Raw genomic sequence first — 21359 nt, forward strand, 5'->3', positions numbered from 1 at the left:
GTAAGTACTTCTGGAGATCTGATATGATGAACATAGATTAAATAAAAGAAACGATAAATAACGTTTAAATTAGTATTAGGTTTAGTCTGAGTCTATATTTGCTTAGTTTTAATTTTGTAATACAGCCAAGTTAAAAAAGCTAAATAAAATTAGAAAAATATAAAGTGCCTAAAATATTAGTTATACCAAAAATCATGCGACTTTTTAAAAAACAATACAAAAAAATAAAAATAATAATAATTTAAATTATAAATAATCTATCAACATATTTGACAAAGAAATTGTCATAATAATATGATAAGAAAAAGGGAATTTCATATTGAAATAATAATTTTATAATCGACGCCTTTAGCCGTAAATTAAGTAACTCCGCTCCTATACAGAAGTAGTGCACTTCTCTATCAATAATCAATTATAGCTGCAAATCACATTAGGCATAAGCAAATAGCATAATGGATATTGATTTTCAATTTAAATATTTGCCACTCTTGGCACTCTTGTCTCGGCACTTTTCTTCTCCCTTTGAATCAATAGCATCATCGGAATTTAGGGCTTATACATACATACATACATCCTCTATTAATAGCTACATAATTGTATTATGTGCATTGAGAAGCATTGTTTGCGCATAAATGTGAAACTCCAATGGATTCTCAGTTGCTTTTGGTATTCTGTATTCTGCTCCCGACAACGTGTTTGTCCGGACGGAGAAACCTGATCCTGATCCTGATCCAGGGGTCCCTTTCAGTTGCCACGCATATTGCGCCAGCTCCTCAATGGAAAAGAATCGCGCAGTTTCTGCTAAGGTCGATGACTCATTGTGAGTCCTTTTCATGCCTTTGTGTGTGTGCGTATGTGTGTGTGTTGAGGGTGCGAAACCCTTTCTTGTGTGGCAATCGAAGTGTATTGACATCGAGTCGAGGCAACAGACACAAACGGCGTCTGATGTGCCTACTTTTAAAGGCGACTGTGCTATTATAATTTCTTGGGGTTATTTTTGGCGCATTGAGTGCTAATGGAATTTGGCTATGCCTGATCAGGCATGGGAAATTGTCGGCGTTGTTCTGTTGCTCAATGAAATATCTTCAATTTTGTTGGGTGTTTATTAATGATCTTCATGCGATATTCAGGAATGGTAACTGAAAGGAAATACCTTAGGTGATCATGTTTAGTCGTGATCAATACTGATCAGGAGTTGCACTTGATAATGATCTTTTGTTAATGATCTTTTCTTGAATGAATATGAAATACGGAACTTCTATTACGATCGCTAGATGAAAACGAAGTTAACGCTTCGTTTGATCTGCTGCAATCATAAGCAACTGCATATTTACTTCAATTCACTTGAATGGCGAAGCATCGCAACTTGTCTGGAATATTTCACACATAAGTAATTGAAGCAGTCCACAGTTGAAGATATCAGCATTTAGCTTTGGCCAACTGTGCTCTTGCTACCCTATGAGCTCTAAGAGGTATACAAACTGTTGCAATTTACACGGGAAGAGCCAGCTGCCCGCTTTGCCAATGGCTCTGGCTCTGGCTCTGTCTGTGATTGCTGCTGTCTGTGCAACATAAACAATTTACCTTGGACAGGCCAGGCTGTCTGTCGCCTCCTTATCATAGAGCAAACAGGGTTCATGCAATGTAATAGGGAAGGAAGGAAGGAAGCAAGTAAGCACCGGAACCCTAAGACGCAATTCCTTTGACATCTGCACAATTCAGCAGTTTTGGCAGTTGCGGCAATCCCGCTGTGCGCTGAATATGTGTATATGAATATCTGTATGATCATATATATATGTGAGTATATGTATAGTTACAATTTAAATATGTTTATGAGGTTTTCCATTTACCTATTGATATGTGGCTGAAGTGTTGTGTTGTTGTTAGCTGTAAATTCTTAGGCTTATGATTGATCACTTATCCATATGAAAATATGGGTCATAAGAATAATGCAATTAATGCTACGAAATATTTGAAAAATGTTATTATAATTTCAAATATATGTCATATATTGTTATAATATTTTATCAATGCAATTCTGTCCTTCTTAAGCTATTCTGTTCCACCTTTCATGTATTTTCAATTTTAAATGATTCAATAAATGATTCAATCAATTTTAAATGATTTATATAAATTGAATATGTGATTCGTGGCTTCAGTCTTGGGACTTGTCAATCCAATAGATTTACCTGGGATTTTCTCGTCCATCTCCTCTTCCCATGCAGCTCTCTTGTCGGCAGTTCATTTACCTTCGCTATATGGTAGCTGGCATTAATCGATTTAAATCTGCTACAGGCGCAACTTAATTTAGCCAAACCAATTGCCAGGCGAGCTAATGAAAACGCGCAGGCGCGACGCTTTGCATTTTAATTTACGCAGTTGGTTTTCCACGACTTTTCCTTTAATGATGCGGGTCGAGTGTCAACGTTATGCTGGCTGCCAGCTGTGGCAGCGGCACCTTTTTCGCGCTGGGAGTGGGGGGCATTAACGGCCACATAAATACATATACATGTATACAAATATATGTATTACGAGTGTGCTCTATGTGATTGCAGGGCACAGCTGTCTAGCTACACACACACACACACAAATACCCATGAGTCTTAAGGTATGCCTTGGCTGTCTTGGCAATTGCAACATTTGCGCGCGCCAAAAGTAAAATTTCTATAGTTCACACAAGATAACGATAAGGTAGTGTGCGAGTGTGTGTGTGTGTGAGCGTGTGGCACGAACCACCACCGAAAAAAAAGGCAACCCTCGATTACCTTTTAGCTGGCTATGTGAGGGTTGTTTTAGGTCGCGATCGGCTGCCTTTGCGCCGTCTCAGCTCGCAACGCTTCAGTTAGGTTTTGACAACGGAACGCGTAGGAACACAGCTAGAGACACAGCTGCAACAAGGGGCAAGCGGGTAGAGGGCAGCTCACAAAATACATTAAAAACAAAATCAACAACAACAACAACGGACTAAACAGTAGAGCGAAGCATTTAACGGACATTTGTTAACGAGTTTTATATAAGAGTTCATGTTTTGTGTTTGTAAACTGAAATTGTTTTATTGAGTTTTTGTTATTGAAAAGCAATTTGTTAACCACAAAGCATATAATTAAAGGAAGCAAGTGTTAAATTGTTAAAGAAACCAAAGCGAATACCAAACAGAAAGAATTATGTCGTTTTCCAAAGCCAAATTGAAGCGTTTCAATGATGTGGACGTCGTTTGCGGCTCTCCAGCTGCCTCCGCCAACTCGAACAGCTCGGCTGGCTCCACGGGCTGTGCCACGCCCACAGCGGCTGCTGCAGTGACTCAGACGGCGCCGCCGCCCGAGCGCAAGGAGCAAATCGAAAAGTTCTTCAAGGATGCGGTGCGATTCGCCTCCAGCTCCAAGGAGGCCAAGGAGTTTGCCATACCCAAGGAGGACAAGAAGTCGAAGGGCCTGCGACTCTTTCGCACACCCTCGCTGCCGCAGCGCTTGCGCTTCCGTCCGGCGGCCAGTCACACAGCGGAGCAGGTGGTGGGCAGCGGAGCCTCGACGGCGTCCTCCACACCGCTGCACTCGGCCACAACGACGCCGGTGAAGGAGGCCAAGTCGGCGAATCGGCTGAAGGGCAAAGAGGCGCTGCAGCAGGAGATACGCAACAAGAACGAGCTGATCGAGAGCTATATGAGCCAGCTGGACGTGGTGCGCCGTCACGTGGACCAGCTGAAGGAGACGGAGCAGAAGATGCGTGAGGAGCACGAGCAGACAGCGGCCAAGACGGAGCAGTTGTTGCAGGCGCTGAGCAGCGAGAATCTCTCGCACAAGCAGCGCAACGAGCAGCTGAGCGCCGAGCAGTCGCAGTTGATGGAGCGCTACGCCCAGCTGGAGCAGCAGATGCAGCTGCAGCGGGAGGAGCACGAGAAACAGGTCGAGCGTCTGCTGGCCGAGAACGAGGCCTACAAGTTGGCCAACGAGCAGTTGCAGCAGACCTGCGAGCAGCAGCAGACGGCACAGCAGCAGCTGGAGCAGCAGCTCGGATCACTCCAAGAGGAGGTCACCCAGGCGCGTGAGAACTGCAAGGCGGAGCAGCAGCGAAACAGCGAGCACTTGCAGCAGATCGAGAGCTTGCAGGCGAAGAATGCCGAGGTGCTGGCCAATGTGGAGCAGCTGAAGCATCAGATCGAGCAGGACGCCTTGGCCTATGGCCAGGAGACAAAGATCACCCAGACGGAGCTCGAGTGTCTGCGCGTGGAGCGCAACACTCTGAAGAACGACCTGGCTAACAAGTGCACGCTGATACGCTCGCTGCAGGACGAGCTCCTGGACAAGGCCTGCGAGATCGACGCCCACTGCGACACCATACGCCAGCTGTGCCAGGAGCAGGCCAAGCGCACCGAGCAGCAGCAGGCCCAGCAGCAGGCGGAGAATGAGCTGGAGAGTGCCGTGGAGCGCGAGAAGAGCTACTGGCGCGCCGAGCTGGACAAGCGACAGAAGCTGGCCGAGAACGAGCTGATCAAGATCGAGCTGGAGAAGCAGGATGTGATGGTGCTGCTGGAGACCACCAACGACATGCTCCGCCAGCGCGACGAGAAGCTGCAGAAGTGCGAGGAGCAGCTGCGCAACGGCATCGACTACTACATCCAGCTGAGCGACACGCTGCAGCAGCAGCTGGTGCAGCTCAAGCAGGACATGGCCAAGACCATCACCGAGAAGTACAACTACCAGCTGACCCTGAACAACACGCGCTCCACGGTCAACATCCTGATGGAGCGGCTCAAGAAGTCCGATGCCGATGTGGAGCAGTTCAAGGCGGAGCTGGAGTCGGTGCAGCTGGCCAAGGGCGCCCTGGAGCAGAGCTATCTGACGCTGCAAGCGGATGCGGCACAGCTGCGCCAGCAGCTCAATGAATCGCAGGCGGCGCTCGAGGCGCTGCGCAGCTCGTCGGCCACCCTGCAGCAGGAGGTATCGTTGAAAGAGTCCATGCTGCACGAGCTGCTAGCGAGCGAATCGGATACCCTGGCCAAATTCAATAAGATTGCTAACTCATTCCAGGAGCGCATCGACGGGGATGCCCAGCTGGCCCACTACTGCGACATGTACAGCGATCTGAAGCGCAAGGATGAGACGCGCGAGCTGTACATGGCGGACATGAAGAAGGCCCTGGATGAGTTTGCCACCGTGCTGCAGTTGGCCCAACTGGAGCTGGACAACAAGGAGCAGCTGCTGGTGAAGGTGCGCGAGGAGTGCGAGCAGCTCAAGCTCGAGAATATCGCACTGAAGTCCAAGCAACAGCCCGCCGTGGCAATGCTGACGCCCAGCAAGGCCAACAAGCCGAACACCACAGATCTGGAGAAGATTGAGGACTTGCTGATCGATTCGGAGCTGCGTGCCGAATGCGACAAGATCACCTCGTGGCTGCTGAACTCCTCCGAGAAGAGCGTCCGCCAGGACAACAACAACGAGCTCACCGAGCTGCTCGCCTGCAAATCGCCCAAGGCCCGAACTCCACGCACACCTCACAGTCCGCGCACGCCGCGCACCCCCCGCTCCGCGGCCAGCACACCCAAGAAGTCGTTAATCTTCGCCAGCGGCAAAGAGAACGTGCCCAGTCCGCCCCAGAAGCAGGTGCTCAAGGCGCGAAATATGTAGGCCACCATTTCCAACATAATTTCACGAAAATTCCAACTTTAGGCTAAATTTCTACACATTAAATTATAAATTAGTTAAGAAAACAACAACAACACTCTCTATATGCATATATATATACCGTATATGAAATACATGATGTGCTTTGCTGCCACTACAACAATTAGAAAACTCGTTTTGATTTCCTGCCACAAGTTTTCCCAACCCTCCCTGGAAAGCAACAGCAATAGCAGAAGCAAAGGTAAAGGCAAAGACGAATCAGTCAATGGGAACTTTACAGACTTGCGACTTCCTTCTTGGCACTTCCTCGGCCGGAACGGATGCGGCTCGAGGCGCAGCAGCTGTGCAGCTGCGCATGCGTGGCTTAAGGGTGGGCACACACACACACAACAGCAGCAACACCACCAACAGCAACAACAACAACAATTATTAACAAGCTCGAGCTAAAGTCTAGAGCTCGCACTCACTCGAGGGGTTTTTCCTTTAAGGTACCGTTGTAAAATCTGCTGCCTGTCGCCTATTTTTATTTTATTTTTTCCTCTGCTTCTCGTTTTTGTTCGGGTTCGTGTTCAGGTTCTGCATTGTACAATTGCTGCTGATGATGACCTTTGACATTATGCGGCAACAATGGCTCCGGGCCATGCCAAGGTACATTGCGTGCACTTCTTCTTCTTCTTCCTTCTTCGCTTCTAATTATACAGCTGCACTGAGCGCAGCTGCAGCAACAATTGGGTTTTGATTTGGCTTGAGGATTGTGGAGAGACAAATACAAAAAATACAAAAAATCGTAGTAAACATGGGACAGAGGGTTGAATTGGTTAAGAAAGTTCTCAAACCCAACAAATCGGTTTACTACCTTTTGGTTTTTTGTAACGCGTACGTGGAGTTTGCTTGTAAGAATGAGAAAGTGAGCTTGGTTATCTGAAACTTTTCGAAACGAGGTACAGTATGTGTCAAATAACAGCGAAAGTCGCAGAATTCAGTCGCTATGTTGATTAAAGGATTCATACCTATGCATATTTCTGAGTATATTCCAAATATTCCACAAAACTTTTCTGCTCACATTGAGATAGACTCGCCTACTTAGGCAGCTGGCACGGGTCAGGTATTTAGGTGTATTTCTGCATACAGGTAGTTACCGTCGCATATAATAGAATTCCATTTAAAAGACCTTAGGTGAATAGCAATTGTCATACGAAGGCTTAGCAGCTTACAAGTAAGAGCATATTCTTGTATTATATTGCTTATATGGCTAAGAACTACATATATGGAAATTACCATATTCTCTTAACTTCCAGATTGTTCTTAATAATTTTAATATTAACTTATAAAAACTCGAGTTCTCTATATCTATTTGAATACAGACTGTAAGCTCTTATGTTATGCACTTATAATAATATCTATTATGAATCGAAAATCAAAGATTGAGATCTTAAATTTGTATTATATCATATCATAAATTATTACAATATATTACCATATAAAGGATAACTTTTAATGCTACATTTCGAATCAGTCTCTAATGAAATTATACATACAATCAAAATATTATTAAATATTTAGTTAAAATAAAATTCCCCCTTCGTTTCTCACTTTCAGCTTTGAGCATCTGAAAGCGAAAGATGCTAATTTTGCGCAACGCTTCGCTAATCTGGGCAACATATTTTACAAGCAGGGCGTCACGGAATTCAATTGGGATAGCAACATAGAGGATGCGCTGAGCACGGATCACTGAACGGATCTTCAAAACCAAATATTAATGTTTAGCATTTAGTTGATAAGGAATGCGAATCGTCTGCAACAAACAGAGCGAAGTAGCGAACAGTGAATGAAATTGATGCAGTAGAGAAAAGAAAAACAAAACAAAGGACTTTAAACTAGGCTTAAGCATAATGTTAACAATTATTATAAACAAAAGCTCGAAATACTATACATAAATAAGTATATGTATACATATATATAGATATATGTGTACACATACACATAAACGCAATCAAAAAGCAAACCTAATTATACACACAGCAAAAGGCAGAAATATTAGCAGCTCTCATAAATGTAACGAAATGCTGAACAAGCTGTTAGATATCCTACTTACGTACATATAAACAAACAACACTCCTTGCTGATAGATAAGTCGTAGTGCCCGATCACACGCATACTCTCTCGTATATTGTAAATAGATCTACGTATCCTACAAGTAAAATAATAATAATATTTAAATACACTCAGCGCATAAACTACACGCCATAATTTAGTTGTAACTCTAATTAAATATATAATTATTTTTTGTAATCGATAACTTCTGTTACGTAAAGCCAAATCTACATTTAGTGCATAGCTCTGTTGAGAACAAAAACAAACACATAAGCAAACATTAATTTCGATCCAAATATGCATTTATTTTTTTTTTTTTAACAATTTAGCACAGCATGTAAATACCATAAAACAAAACATAAACATAAAAATAAAATTATCACTAAGTTTTTAATTTTGAATAAACTTTTTTTTACAAATTATATTATAAAGCGTTAAATATTTTTAGCTGGCATAATTATTTAAGACAATAATTAATTGAAAAAACAAAAGTGAAAAGGAAATATTGAAATCGCAACAAATATGAAAAAAAAAACCTCGTTTAACGCAAAACCAACGAATTATGAATAAATAGAAAAACCCCCAAGAAATCAATGAATGTGGCTCAAACATTAACTGCATATAGATATATAAAGTAAGGCGAAAACTGATTTGTGCCATTTTATAGCAACACACAGAGATTCTACAAAATAAATCGAATTAGATTAAAATAGCAAACAAATAACCAAATTGACTTGGCGGAAACGTGGGCAAATGTTTATCTGAACTATTCGAAGTTTTTCGATTTGTTAAACGAAACAAGCAAATACGACGAAACAGACTTTTGGGCATGTGAAAGAATATATATATTTATCAATAGTATATATATCAAAGGTCGAAATGAATAAATTCAATACATAATAATAAAATATAAAATAGTGTTTTATTTTCTGGTTTAAGATAAGCTGAGCTGTGCTCTTCTTCATTATTTAATTTATATATGTTATATATCAGCTCATTTAAGATTGCCTTTCCTCAAATTCCCCTTGCCTTCCCCTAGTTATTTCGTATTTTACATGTGTTATGTGAATAGCATTTCAATTATCACCTTTGATTCCATTGTGTCGCTGCTTTTTTTATATTTTTTCCCAGACACTTCCTGTAAATTGAAAACAGTAAATTAATTTCATTATTTAAGTAAATTTTGTATTTAGCCCGTGCTATTTGATTAAGGTCTTACTCTTACGTAGTTGCTTTCATAACAATGCAAATTAGGCAATGCAAAATACTTGGATAAAACGTAATAGTTGAGTCTATATGACTGCGAAATACCCTGCACACAGCAAATAACTCGACAGCGCACAAAAATGTTTTGCTGAAACGGTGTTTGCAAAAAAATAGCGAATACACCTGTCATCACTGAGTACAGGGTATACAAATTAATACGTTTATTTTTCAATCGATGACATATATCGTTCTGGCAACTAATTTGCACCCAATTTGAGCTAACAGCTAAAACAAACTCCAGTTTTTTCCTCGTCAATGGAAATGAGGCCGCAGAGCTCAGTGCTCGCGTTAGTGTCGGCCACTGAAGATGATGAAGGCCAACGATGCGATCTGTAAGCGGCGCAGATCCTCTGCACCGCCACCTGGTGTCGACATTGTGCAGCACATCAATGGGAATTTCGGACGCTGGCAGCTGCGCACGATACTTCTAATATTTCTATGCAAAATACCCACGGCCTGGTTCATGGCCTGCATCATTTATACGGCGCCCTATCCGCAGCGCGGGGAACTGGTCTGTCGCTCGGCGAGCTGGAATGCCAGCGAATCGCTGCCCAGTGAGAGTCGGAACACGGATCGGCTGTTCAGCGTGCAGGTGTGCAATGCCTATGCGCAGAGCTTGTCCCACAACTTTGTGCAGCGCTATGGAACGAGCTGGAACGGAACGCAGCAAGTTATGCCCTGCGAGCGCGTCGAGCACCATGCGGAGTACAAGTCGCTGATCGTGGACTTCGATTTGATATGCTCGCGTCGTGTGCTGGTGGCGGTCACCCAATCGTTTCATGCGCTCGGCGCACTAATTGGCGGTCTACTCGCATACCAGGCACTCCAGCAGTGAGTCTGCGCCTGGCTCTTCCATGAATCTGTAAGCCATCTGAAAACTTTCCACTTTCAGCATTAGTCCGCGTCGTTTGATGCTGCTCGGCATGCTGGGCCAGATCTTTTGTGGCAATCTGACGGGTCTGGTGGACACCTATCAGCTGCACATCTACTTCCGTTGCCTCACTTCCGTCTGCTGCACGCTCATGTACACAGCCGGGCATTTCATATGTAAGCAAAGACAAAAGACTTAAGACACGAACTCGCTCTCAGCTTTTGGGCTATTTATTAGTAATGGATATCACCTCGGGCAAGGCACGCATCTTGGTGGTCACGCTCTCGGAGCTCTTCTGGTCCATTGGCTTGGTGCTGCTGCCCGCCATATCCATATACTTCGATAACTGGAGTCATCTGTATGTGGCCATATCCTCGTCCTTGATTGTGCTCGTCTGGCTGCATCGCTGGATCTCGGATGCTCCGCGCTGGCTGCTGCGCCACCAGCGAGTGGAGCAAGCGCTACGTTTGCTCCTGGAGTCGGCTACGCATAACAATCGCATGGTGCCCCTCACTCTGGACGTCAGGCTGACCATCTATGCCAGCGAACTCAAGGCCCAGCAGCGCATCGGCTATTGCCAAATCTGGGACAAGGAGACCAAGCGTCGTCAGCTGATCTACATACACCTGATCTGGGGCTGTGCTCAGGTGCTGTACAACATTATACTGCTGATGATTCGCAGCCTGGGCGAGGCGCAGGTTCATGTGAATACTGCCGCCCTGGGCTTTGCCGAAATGGTCGGCCTCTTTGTGGGCCTCTACTTTATACTCTACACGCGCCGCTACTGGCGCTGGGCCGGCAATCTGATGATCGTCGCCGGGCTGTGCACCTATCTAGTGTGGCTGCTGCCAGAGACAGGTGGGCATATATATATATATTAATATTCTCATCTATCAGCCAACTATAACATTCGCTTCTTTAGATCGCAATTCACGCCGCGTCGGCTTGGAGCTCATATTTTGGATGTTGCTGAAGTTTGCCAATGCTGCTTCCATAGCTGTGCTGACCACGTGCACGGGCGAAATGGTGTCGCCGGAGAAGCGAGTGCTGCTCATGCTCTCAGTGGTTAGCTTCGGCCGGATCTGCTTGGTGTTCTCGCCGCTGCTGAGCACGCTGACTGTGGTGCATCGCCTGCTGCCCATTAGCATAATTGCGACAGTGGGCTGGGTGTACGGCCTCTTCATGCGGCTGCTCAACCGCTACTACTGGAATACGGAGCAGCTGCAGGTGGGTCAGGTGCCGACGCCAAACACCTATCGCCGCAACTCGGCCGTGATCATGCGCCGCTGCAGCACCGCCAGCTCCGACGTGAGCAACTACAGCAACGAGCTGCTCCACAACTTTGAGCAGACAGTCGCCGTGAGCATCGCAGATCTGTGGCACATCAACTTCGATACGATCCATGAGTGCGACAGCACGAACGAGATCAGTGACGTGGCTAGCAAATCGCAGAGCACGCAAACCATTTGAATTTTATGTCACTGCCCAAAAGTAGACAACACTTTCCTTAACAGCAGCTTTTGCCATATAAAATTATAGGCGCCTAAGTTATAGATTCTATATTATAGATATAAGAAAAGTGTATTTATAGTAATTTAACAATAAATGTATTAGAGACCCGCCCTTCACACGTTTTTGCACAGACATTTCAGCCGGATCAGTGGAGTGAAATTGCGGTTTTCAGTCTGTCTATGCGTAAAGTATTGCGTCAATTCGCTGCTAATTAAATTAAAGAAAATTACGTTCATTATAGCTGATTAATATTAAACTAATGTGTGATATATGAACTCAATATTAGAAAATATTTAAAGCGCGTGATGATCGAAATGTCAACAGCTCGAACTGGCATATATTATTGCAAGTGTCTTTATATCATTGATCGATTGTCGTTGTTGAGTCAGAAGATGTGTCTAACATTTATTATTAAATAGTTAGAATACTAGTTTATTATAATATACGGAAAGTGTTATATTAAAATAAATAACTATTTATTTATTTCTTTATACAGTAGAATCCGGTTATAACGACTCTTATAGACAGATGCTTATACCGTCTGTACGGTTATAGCGACGAAAATTCTGATACCTAGACTAATTTTTATGAGCAAAATTATACAGTTATAGCACCTTCCGGGTAGATCGACGGTCCCTTGAGTGTCGTTTTAACCGGACTCTAATAAATACATTAAAAACATATAAAGAATTTTATTATTAAAATTATTATTATTATTATTTTTATTAGTTTGGACAACAACAACAATACAATTACATATGTTTTATATTATTATTTTATTTTATTTTTCTTAAGACATATAAAATATGGTCTTTTTTTTTTTTTCTGTGCCATTATTAATTTATATTTCTTAATCCACACAAAATATGGTAATTATTTTACAAAGCTGGCAGTTAATTGTTCCATTTCTGAGTTTTCTGCACATTCACCAATTTTCTTGGCTGATTTCTTATAGTTTTATTTATAAAACTAGATAAAAAGTAGGGCCTATTTATAAAGAAAGAAAAAAGTTCTATGTCAGCTAATCGAAAATAAATGCGAGTGTGTCACTTGGTCTAAGCAAGTGCGAATTGCGACAGGTACGTACCATAAAGATTAAAATAGAATACCCGCCGTAGTAGTAGATGTCAGTGCAATTAAAAAATTGTTTTTATCAGCCGGCCGTAGTAGAGTGGCAGATGCAATAGCTGCATTCTGATCCATTGACTATTGATAGCTTTATAATCTAAACTATGGACTAGACAGCGACGATAATCGTGTCAAGTGCATTAGTAGAGAGACCAAATTGTTATTGATTAAGTGCGGAAATTATGGAAACGCAGACTTGTAATAATATCCTGTTGAAATGCCTTCTGCCTGCCCTTGGCTGGAAGACAGCTCATGCGACCAGTTCGAACGGAAGTGTTTCGGTTAAAGTTTCCCTAGCAATAGCTTTTAATTATTTGTACAAATTCATTAAGAAAATTAACGCGCCGATTGGGGCTGCGACAATCGGCCCGACATTGACGACGTCTTCGATATGGCGGCTCGTGTGGCATTTGCTTCAGTTCGATTCCGCCTCTCGACCGATTAAGACGTTCGCGCGGCACAAAAACACATAAAATAAAAAGAAATGAAAAGCGCGCAACAAACAAATTAAAAGACACTCCACAAACGATCCGATTGAACATACAAAACTGTTTATTCGCGTTCAATAAGTTGTTATTCATTTGTATACAAACATCAGAAACTTTGCCCTATAAAGCTGCAGAAAGTTGAGCGAAATAAATTGACGCAGGCTGGGTGTTAATTGGTAAACTTGTACAAAAAGTGAGATACGACTATAAAATACGCAAATTATTTAAATCAATTTTATGAACATCAAGCCTCCAATCGCTAATATAAAGATCAGGCAGCATATGACATAAAATATGTAAAATTTCTGGAATATTTTCTTAGTGTTCTCAGTTATGCTTTTATTATACATTTTTATGAACACCTTTATAAAAAAAAAAAGAATATTTTATTTTATTATTATTATTATTTTTTTTTTATTTATTTATTTTTTTTTATTTATTTATTTATTTTTTTTTTTTTTTGTCAAATCAGGTTTTATATATACTCAAAAGAATTTTGAATTAATATTTTTATTAATAATTAAAAATATGAACTACAGCTCAAATATTTTTTAAGCTAGTAGTAATTAATTCCATCTGATTTATAGCTTTAATATTAATATTGTATTAAGTCAAGCGCTACAAACATTTTAACATTGTTTCCTATATACCTATATAATATATCTGATCTCGCTTCTCAGCAGCACTTGCACTACTTATAAAGGCTTAGTTCTATTGCTAGTTGCCTCGCTGTCTTGCTCCACTTAAGGAAATTAAAAACTTGAATTGGCTCAGCTAATAAAATGAATATATGTATAAAATATTCAAAACAAAGCATTAATGGATTGCAATCCACCTGCCGGTCCCCCTTTTTTGTATCGGCCTTAATTAATTTGCATTCGCACAACGAGTAATTCAACTAAATTAAGCCCCTGCCCGCATGATTTTCTCGGCGTTTGCTGACTGCTGCGCAGAAAAGTGCCGATTGGAATTTATATGGAAAACTCTAATATGAAATATTGGGGAACCAGTTTCGTATACCCGTTACCGATTGCCCACTGCAATTAGCACCAGTGCTCGAATTCGAAATTAAAATATTTGCACGCCCAACGACAGACAGCGACAGCTGACAGATGCCGGAGCCACGAGGGCATTGTTCCATGGCATATGCTCGACTTGACAATTGGCCACTCAAATAATTAAATTATATATAAATATACGATATTGGCTAACTCAAACAGATATATTAGAAAAGCCAATGCCGTATGCAAACTAGCTTAATTACGTGGACATCCGCCAAAGGGTCTATCTATTTACTTATATCTATATATAGTCCATATATCTGTAGACTATATATAACGAACAAATAATACAATTGTATATAAATATACGATTTTAGTTAACCCAACAGACTTCTTAGTTGGTAGCTTACGCAGGGCCTCCAGGGCATATCGTATCTTGTTTATATTTGACAAATATATGGCTCAGGCGAACCCTATGATATAGATAACAATAAAAATCGTGATAAAGTCGTTATTGTTATATGATCTTTTCACACATTTTGATAAGCCACTCAAAGATATAAAAGGAGAAAATAAAACGTATTAAGTTGCTAAGTATTTTCTGATTGCGGTAGAGCCAGACAAGCACTCGGAGTTCCAGGAACTAAAAAAAAAAAAAAAAAGAGGAATACCAACTGGTAGAGGAATACCCTTAATAATAGAGGAGAATTATATATTTAAAAATGTATATATCTATATCAATCAAATCGTAATTGGGTAATTCAATCACAAGGATACAAAAATAGCTTCAAAATTGATTTACATTGAGTAGAAATACTCGAATGTTTTGGGTGTTAAATTGTTCAATAAATTGGTTGACTTAATTGAATTTTACAGGGAACGCTTTTCAGATCTTTCTTATATAGATGTGTTTGGGTATGAATCTCATATCTATAGATTCTTTTTGGTTTAGGTCTTCAAACTCTTTCAACTCTTATCAACTTATATCAAATGACAAAGTCGAGTCGCTTCAAAGGGGCAAATCGTACTGCCGTCATGGCATCGAAATTCGAGGAGCTGGCATTTGATGAATTCGGCATGTTATTCAATGCCGGCTGTCGTGGAAAGTCAACTGATTTCAGCTGTAACCGCTTTCAATTGATTTCAATTGAGCGCCGGCTGGGTGGGGGCGGGTGGTACAAATGTTTTCATACTATATCGTATGTTAATATTTATCGATAAATAAAATAAATAATTGAACACAATGTGTCACGCACAGCAGAACTGATGGAAATGGTCGCCGTTCGATTTGTCATTCGCAGAGCTCCCGTGGACGTGGTCAGGGCGGAAAATGTGCTAGACTGGGCCGAGCTGCGCGGAAATGATCAATCAGGCATCCACAGTTCAGACGGTCGGCGGTCGGTCGCCTATGCCCAGTCCCCAGCTGTCGCACCGACATATCTCACATGCCAACCCAAAGGATGAAGGTGCTCGGATTCCCGCTGCTCCAGCCGCAGCACCCGGCAGTGACGTCATCACCGATGTGGTTGGCAACTTTGGCATCTGGCAGCTGCGCACCATACTCATCATCTTCCTGTGCAAAATACCCGCCGCCTGGTTCATGGCCTGCATCATCTTCACAGCGCCGGAGCTGTATCCGCGCACGGAGTTCACCTGCGACACCAGCTACCTGAACAGCAGCTCCAGCTCCAATTACAGCATCTCGGATAACCAGTGCTATGTGCTGGACGACAGCTCGGGCAGTCGCAGCGAGTGCGAGCAGTTCACGTACGTCTCCAGCTTCGACTCCCTGATTATGCAATTCAATCTGGTCTGTCTGCGCGACATCTTCATTGCCTGGACCCAGTACTGGCATCTGTTCGGCGTGCTCGTTGGCGGCGTCATGGGCACCAAGATGATGCTGGCCATCAGTCCGCGCAGCACCTACTGTGTGGGCGCCATCGCTCAGATTCTGTGTGGCGTCGTCACTGGCTATGCGAGGGACTTCAGCCTGCACTGCGCCTTCCGCTGCCTCTCGGCCGTCTGCTGTGCCATTATGTTTACCGCTGGACAGGCGATATGTAAGTGAAAAAGTTTCTCTTGTTTCAATGCTGCTTGAATTCCACTTTAGTATCTCGCAAGCAATGCATAGCAAATTTTCTCTTATATGTATCTAAATCTCTCTTGATCTGATTTTCAGTCTGATTAAGCAAATAATTTCCATTTGAATTTCTGTTAGTCTCATGTCTTAGCGGCTTTTAAATTTATCTGATTATTTAATATTAAGGATATGTCCATATTTTCAAAATATCCTCTCAAATTTCCCCTACATTAAAGCACTAAATTTCCCTTTACAAAGTCAGCAATCTCCACTACCTCAACTCGTAACTTCCCATTTTTCTTTCAATTTCCCCATCAATTACCCATTAGGGAAATTTAATGCCTTCTCGATTAAGCCTTTCTCATCCACCTGCAGTTACGGACATTACGGCCGGCATGCACCGCATTGGCGCCATCATACTGTACGACACGTTCTGGTCCATTGGCGTCATCCTGCTGCCCACGCTGTCGTCGTTCTTCAGCAGCTGGTCCCTCATCTATGTGGGCATAACGTTTCCCACGGTTATGCTGATTGTGCTGCTGTACTGGACACCCGATTCGCCGCGCTGGCTGCTGCGGCACGCCATAGATCACCACTCCATCGACAATGTGGAGCAGATGGTGCGCGAGGGCGCAGAGATCAACGATCGCTGCTTCAAGATACCACCCGATTTCCGGCAGCAGCTGGAGCAGCTCAGCGAGAGGCTGAAGACAGCGCCGGCGCCCGCACCCTGGACGCAGCTCTGGCAGGGCAGGCGGGCCAAGACGCACATGGTCGCAGCTCACCTCGCGCTGGCGTTCTTCGTGATCAACTTCATGGGCATGCTGCTGAACATAAGGTCCTTTGGCCGCGACTACCTGGTGCCCAACACCATAGCCATGGGTGAGTCCTTGGGTGATGTTTCGAATGGAGCTGTTGATATTTACTGACGTTTCTTCCTCAGGCTTCTCGGAGATCATTGGCTGCTTCCTGGCGCTGCACTTCACGCTGAAGCACAACAAATGGAAGTGGCAGTGCGCAGGCACCTTCAATATACTCGCTGGCATGCTGGGCTGCATGGGTTGGCTCTTCACAGGTGCCGACTCCAGTGAGTGCTAAAGAACATTCCTTGCCTTGACCGAGTCTAGACTAATTCCTTTTCTCTCTCTCTTTATGCTACAGTGAATGCGGAGCTGAAGGTCTCGCTATGGATGATCATAGCGACGATACCCAAGGCAGCAGTGTCCTGTGCCCAATCCATGCTCCTGGCCTGCATGAACGAGCTGGTGCCGGCGAACAAGAAGCAGCTCTTCGTCTTCTCGGTGATCACCTGGGCGCGCATCTGGCTGCTCTCGGCGCCCTTCTTCAACGTACTCAAGCGCATCGACACCGCCCTGTCGCTGACCTCCTACAGCGTCTTCAGCATTCTGGGCGGCATCTGCACCTGCCTCCTGCTCACGCCGCGCACCAGCACGGCGCCCGTGGTGGCGCAGCTGGAGCAAGAGGAGCAGCAGGACAAGAAGGAGCAGTCGCCCCTGAATGCGCCCGTCTGGACCATCGAGTCGGATGTGCACAATACGCGCCTATAGAGCTCTGCCTGTGAGCTACCCCAACTCCTCTTGTATTCTCTATACTAACTAAGCTAATAAAACTCAATTCTCTGTGATTAGTTACAAGCGAAAGAATTTATTGCTTATCTTACTGATTAGAGTAGTATGTACACCAGCAGCATATAGAAGCACAGGTGCGCAAATATCCACAACCAGTATATTCTACAGGTAGGCAAAGAGAAGAGGAAGATATATCGCAAAGTAGTTTTTCACTTACTCTCAACAGCTTCGAGCTTCACTGAAACTCAATGCCATCGCCAGTTTATGAAACTCACCTGGTCACCTGCATTTTGTTGGCATCGAGTGTAAACTTTTCCCGATGTAAATATTTATTGATGCCGATCACATGACGTCTGACATAGTCATCGTAGTCGAGCGCCTCCAGGTTCCAGCAGAGCTCGCCAAAAGTGCCGTTGTCAATCAGCTGCTTGAAGTAGAATCGACTGCGGTTCTTGAATATCCACTCGTTCAGCGAAAAGAAGCTGCCTGCAGGCGAGAGAATGATCTTAAGGAATGATCTTAAGGGAGCGACTCTTTTAGCTACCCGCCAGGCAGGCCTGCCGAAACTTTTTGGCTATGGGCGTGGCGAAGCGCCGCTTGGAGCCCAGCGCCAGAGTGCGCAGGTCCATCAGCAGCGCGGGCACAAAGTGCAGCAGCCACACGGCCAGCTCGTGCCTCAAGGCGCCGCGACGATACTTGAAGCTGGGAAACATGATCATGCGCCTGGTGGGATAGATGCGGGACCACTTCATGGTCAGTTCACCGAGTCGCTGCCAGGTGATGGGATTCGTAGAGCCTGAGCTGGCATTGCAGACGCTGATGCTGCTGGGGCAAACGTTCAAATTACTCTTTACAGACCTTCAGAGTGGCTGTTCGATCCACCCACCTGCCCAGCTCCGCCTTGTGCACCATCATGATCATTGCATTGACCACAAAGTCCACGGGAATAATGTCGCAAATCAGATCCTTGTCCCCCAATATGCTGCTGATGCCGCCCTTGCCGATCTCCATCATAATGCCGCTGATCGCCTGTATGTTGTCGATCCAGCCCGGATACGGCTCCCGATAGGCGGCCGTCACAATCGAGGGTCGCACTATGACAATGGGTATCCGGTCCCTGTAGGAGTTCACAATCTGCTCCGCAATCGACTTGGTGAACGTATACGTGTTCACGTGCGGGCCCTTTATGTAGTCGGCCAGCCGGTTCAGGTACTCCTCGGGTATCTTTTTGACGGCGCTCAGGAACTGCCGCCAGTCCACAGGCGGCAGTGTGGCATAAATGCACTCGTCCACATACTTTCGACCCGGATTACAGTACGCAGTGGAGACGTACAGAAAACGCTGCAAAATAAAGCACACATAATTATCATACTTTGTATACAGAGTTTTGAATTGTTATAATAAATGCCAATTGTAATGATTAACAATTAAAATAAGCTTAAAGCTTCGAAAGCTCATGCTTACAAAACTTTTCTAGCTCATTTAAGACTTAAGATTAAATTAATGTTTACATAAAAATTACTTATAAAATTTACACAAAAAAAATACAATTAAGAAAACTCCAGTCGGGTTGCTGGACGAGGAAAACCAATCCAATACAATTCAATAGCAATTGTGATTTTTAGAATGCACACATATGAACGTATGCATATGTGTGTGTGTGCGACTGCACATAAAAAACGCCTGCTTGTTTGTTTGTATGTGTGCATACGTATAGGGAAAATGTTTTTCGCCGCTCAGCGTTGCTTTTGCTAATTTGCCAAACTTTTTTTGGGTAATAAATTGTGACTGACAACGGAATTAAATGAAACTGTCAGCTATGCGCAGATTTTTATTGAATATTTGACATTTTATTTTATAAAAAATCTCACTCATTCATAGATTGGATATATTTGCAACTAAGCTTCGATGAGGTTTGGGGTCTGCATGAAGCTTCATAAAACACTCGAAAAAAAAATTGGGATGTAGGAGATATTATCTAAAAATTATTTTGTATAAGTGTTTTAATCTTTAGCATTAAAATAAAAAATATTATTGTTGCAATAAACTTGATCGATGTATGCTACATAGACGAGCGGACAGACAGATAGACAGACGGATGGGGCTAAATCAACACAGCCACGCCTTCATCTGCCTACACCGCATTTTCCATTGGCAATACCTTCAGGGTATGAAAAGCAACTTTAAGCAGCAGAAGCATATTAAAGCCCTAAGGACTCATGCTTGGGTTGATATCAATCCATTCTCACTTAAAGTAAATGACTCTAACTCAATCCACTACGTCCTAAAGCTTCTCTCTCACCTGCAATTGGCGCATTTGAGTGCACATCTCCAGCAGATTGTAGGTGGCCAGCGAATTGACGCGAGCTGCCACATTGAGACTCTCATTGAAGCGCACCTGTAAGTGGAGGTGATCTATATGGCTATATATGACGAGACCATATCAAACTGGAACTTACTGTCGCGGCGCTGTGGAATATAATATTAACCACTGCGCAAAGCTCGTCTCTGTCCCGTTTGTGCAAACCTGTTGAGATTCAAAAGAAAATCGAAAAGAAAAGCTTTATGGGCAATTTTCCGTTCAGTATTTTCACTCTCGAAGCTCGCGACTTACCAAAATAATCATCCTCGATGTTACCCGCAAAATACGAGATTTTCTTTAGACGCTCTGGAAACGAGCTGCGCAAGCGCTGAAAGATGTCGTTCTGTAGGAAGTTCTGGAAACGCTGCTCGGGCGAGACGCCAGCCTTAGGGCGGATGAGCATGTAGATGCGCTTGATCTGGGGAAAACTCCAGAGCAGCTTCTCCAGCAGAGCTTTGCCCACGAAGCCAGTGGCGCCTATCGAATGGAGGTGCATTAGGCAAATAGAAATCATTGAAGAATGAAAACTTGCCCGTTATGAAGACGACGGCATCTTTGTAGATATCCAACTGGGCTTCCATCTCAATGTGGCCACTGTGCTGGCTCAAATGCAACTGATTGCAGTTGCACTTGCCGCTGCTCTCTCCGGTTGCAACTGCAGCAGCTCAGCTTCGCTAATTGTTGCTGCTACAATGAAAGTAAAAAGCTTCCAGCAACTGGCTGTGCTACCTAAACACGTTTTTTGCAAACTCTTAACCGAAGTTTAAACTTGAATTGGCTTCAGCTCTGCGACGTAAACAACACTCGCGTAATTTTGTTTGCCGGAGCTTACATAAGTTTTGTTTTGAATTGTCCAAAACGTCAAATCTTGATCATTGCTCTCAGCATTCCTCAACCAAAGAATATTTTAATAGCAAAAATTATTATTTATATATAATAATATTGATATGCATATTCACATATGATATAAGCTAATATAAATTATAATTATTATCAAAATTGTTATGCAAACACCATTAATAATAATGCTGCCGTGGACTCAACAAAATAAAGGAAAATTTATGATTATTTAATTAATTAAATCATCAATTTACTGTCAGTTTTTGCTCTTTTTAAACGTATGTTAATTAAATCATCAATTTATAATTTCTGTTCGTTTTTACTTCCCAATTTAAACTCAAATTGACTGTTGGTAACATTCAATTAGATGGCCTACTCGCCATGCCACTAGGTGGCGCTGCCCAAAAATACTGGGTTGGAGTCTTGGCTAAAAGGGAATGGGACCTGATTAAAAACTATTGCTCTGTCTTAAACAATGTTTTTAAATGGTTTTGAGGGCTATTCCTA

At 43.2% G+C, this 21359-nt stretch overlaps 5 protein-coding genes across 10 annotated transcripts in view; 4 read left to right on the forward strand and 1 right to left on the reverse strand.

Moving 5' to 3' along the window:
- Positions 1–8137, forward strand: part of Hs6st (heparan sulfate 6-O-sulfotransferase) — a 97343-nt gene extending 89206 nt beyond the window's left edge. The window contains exon 6 of the mRNA XM_018018124.2: positions 7221–8137. Within this exon, the coding sequence (XP_017873613.1) occupies positions 7221–7356 (136 nt within the window). The 3' untranslated portion in view covers positions 7357–8137. The remainder of the gene's footprint in view (positions 1–7220) is intronic.
- mira (coiled-coil domain-containing protein miranda) lies at positions 31–7151 on the forward strand. The gene is made up of 2 exons (XM_018018120.2): positions 31–4937; positions 5028–7151. Exons 1-2 carry the CDS (start codon positions 3165–3167, stop codon positions 5622–5624), a joined length of 2370 nt encoding a protein of 789 aa, XP_017873609.1. The 5' UTR covers positions 31–3164; the 3' UTR covers positions 5625–7151.
- A 706-nt stretch (positions 8138–8843) lies between the features above and the next one.
- Positions 8844–11709, forward strand: LOC108609273 (solute carrier family 22 member 13). The gene is made up of 4 exons (XM_018001028.2): positions 8844–9812; positions 9874–10028; positions 10090–10710; positions 10775–11709. Exons 1-4 carry the CDS (start codon positions 9289–9291, stop codon positions 11320–11322), a joined length of 1848 nt encoding a protein of 615 aa, XP_017856517.1. The 5' UTR covers positions 8844–9288; the 3' UTR covers positions 11323–11709.
- Positions 11710–12909: 1200 nt separating this feature from the next.
- On the forward strand, positions 12910–17725 carry LOC108609058 (organic cation transporter protein). 5 transcript variants are annotated; one of them, XM_089476529.1, is made up of 5 exons: positions 12910–13276; positions 15283–16041; positions 16437–16943; positions 17005–17148; positions 17223–17725. In XM_089476529.1, exons 2-5 carry the CDS (start codon positions 15342–15344, stop codon positions 17627–17629), a joined length of 1758 nt encoding a protein of 585 aa, XP_089332655.1. In that variant the 5' UTR covers positions 12910–13276; positions 15283–15341; the 3' UTR covers positions 17630–17725. The 5 variants fall into 5 exon arrangements, with proteins under 5 accessions (XP_089332655.1, XP_017856230.1, XP_089332656.1 ...); XM_018000741.2 differs by having other exon boundaries at positions 12910–13173; XM_089476530.1 differs by having other exon boundaries at positions 12910–13156.
- LOC108609059 (putative fatty acyl-CoA reductase CG5065) lies at positions 17697–20704 on the reverse strand. 2 transcript variants are annotated; one of them, XM_018000742.2, is made up of 8 exons: positions 20545–20704; positions 20265–20489; positions 20110–20177; positions 19953–20048; positions 18537–18991; positions 18195–18472; positions 17926–18136; positions 17697–17812 (listed from the first exon to the last, which is right to left on the reverse strand). In XM_018000742.2, the coding sequence occupies exons 1-8, from the start codon at positions 20591–20593 to the stop codon at positions 17746–17748; spliced, it is 1449 nt and encodes a 482-aa protein (XP_017856231.1). In that variant the 5' UTR covers positions 20594–20704; the 3' UTR covers positions 17697–17745. The 2 variants fall into 2 exon arrangements, with proteins under 2 accessions (XP_017856231.1, XP_089332658.1); XM_089476532.1 differs by lacking the exon at positions 20545–20704 and having other exon boundaries at positions 20265–20508.
- Positions 20705–21359: the final 655 nt, after the last annotated feature.

This window comes from Drosophila arizonae, chromosome 2 (genome assembly GCF_054131065.1).
Source record: "Drosophila arizonae isolate 15081-1271.41 chromosome 2, UAZ_ARI_1.0, whole genome shotgun sequence".
Classification (NCBI taxonomy): Eukaryota; Metazoa; Arthropoda; class Insecta; order Diptera; family Drosophilidae; genus Drosophila; species Drosophila arizonae.

Coding starts and splice junctions, on each gene's coding strand:
- mira (XM_018018120.2), top strand. CDS start 3,165: ATGTCGTTTTCCAAAGCCAAATTGAAGCGTTTCAATGATGTGGACGTC. Junction 4,938..5,027: donor CGGCCACCCTGCAGCAGGAG/GTATCGTTGAAA, acceptor AACTCATTCCAG/GAGCGCATCGACGGGGATGC.
- LOC108609273 (XM_018001028.2), top strand. CDS start 9,289: ATGATGAAGGCCAACGATGCGATCTGTAAGCGGCGCAGATCCTCTGCA. Junction 10,029..10,089: donor CACAGCCGGGCATTTCATAT/GTAAGCAAAGAC, acceptor GCTATTTATTAG/TAATGGATATCACCTCGGGC. Junction 10,711..10,774: donor GTGGCTGCTGCCAGAGACAG/GTGGGCATATAT, acceptor TCGCTTCTTTAG/ATCGCAATTCACGCCGCGTC.
- LOC108609058 (XM_089476529.1), top strand. CDS start 15,342: ATGATCAATCAGGCATCCACAGTTCAGACGGTCGGCGGTCGGTCGCCT. Junction 16,042..16,436: donor TACCGCTGGACAGGCGATAT/GTAAGTGAAAAA, acceptor ATCCACCTGCAG/TTACGGACATTACGGCCGGC. Junction 17,149..17,222: donor CTTCACAGGTGCCGACTCCA/GTGAGTGCTAAA, acceptor TTTATGCTACAG/TGAATGCGGAGCTGAAGGTC.
- LOC108609059 (XM_018000742.2), bottom strand. CDS start 20,593: ATGGAAGCCCAGTTGGATATCTACAAAGATGCCGTCGTCTTCATAACG. Junction 20,178..20,264: donor CATCGAGGATGATTATTTTG/GTAAGTCGCGAG, acceptor GAATCTCAACAG/GTTTGCACAAACGGGACAGA. Junction 18,137..18,194: donor TCGGCAGGCCTGCCTGGCGG/GTAGCTAAAAGA, acceptor TCTCGCCTGCAG/GCAGCTTCTTTTCGCTGAAC.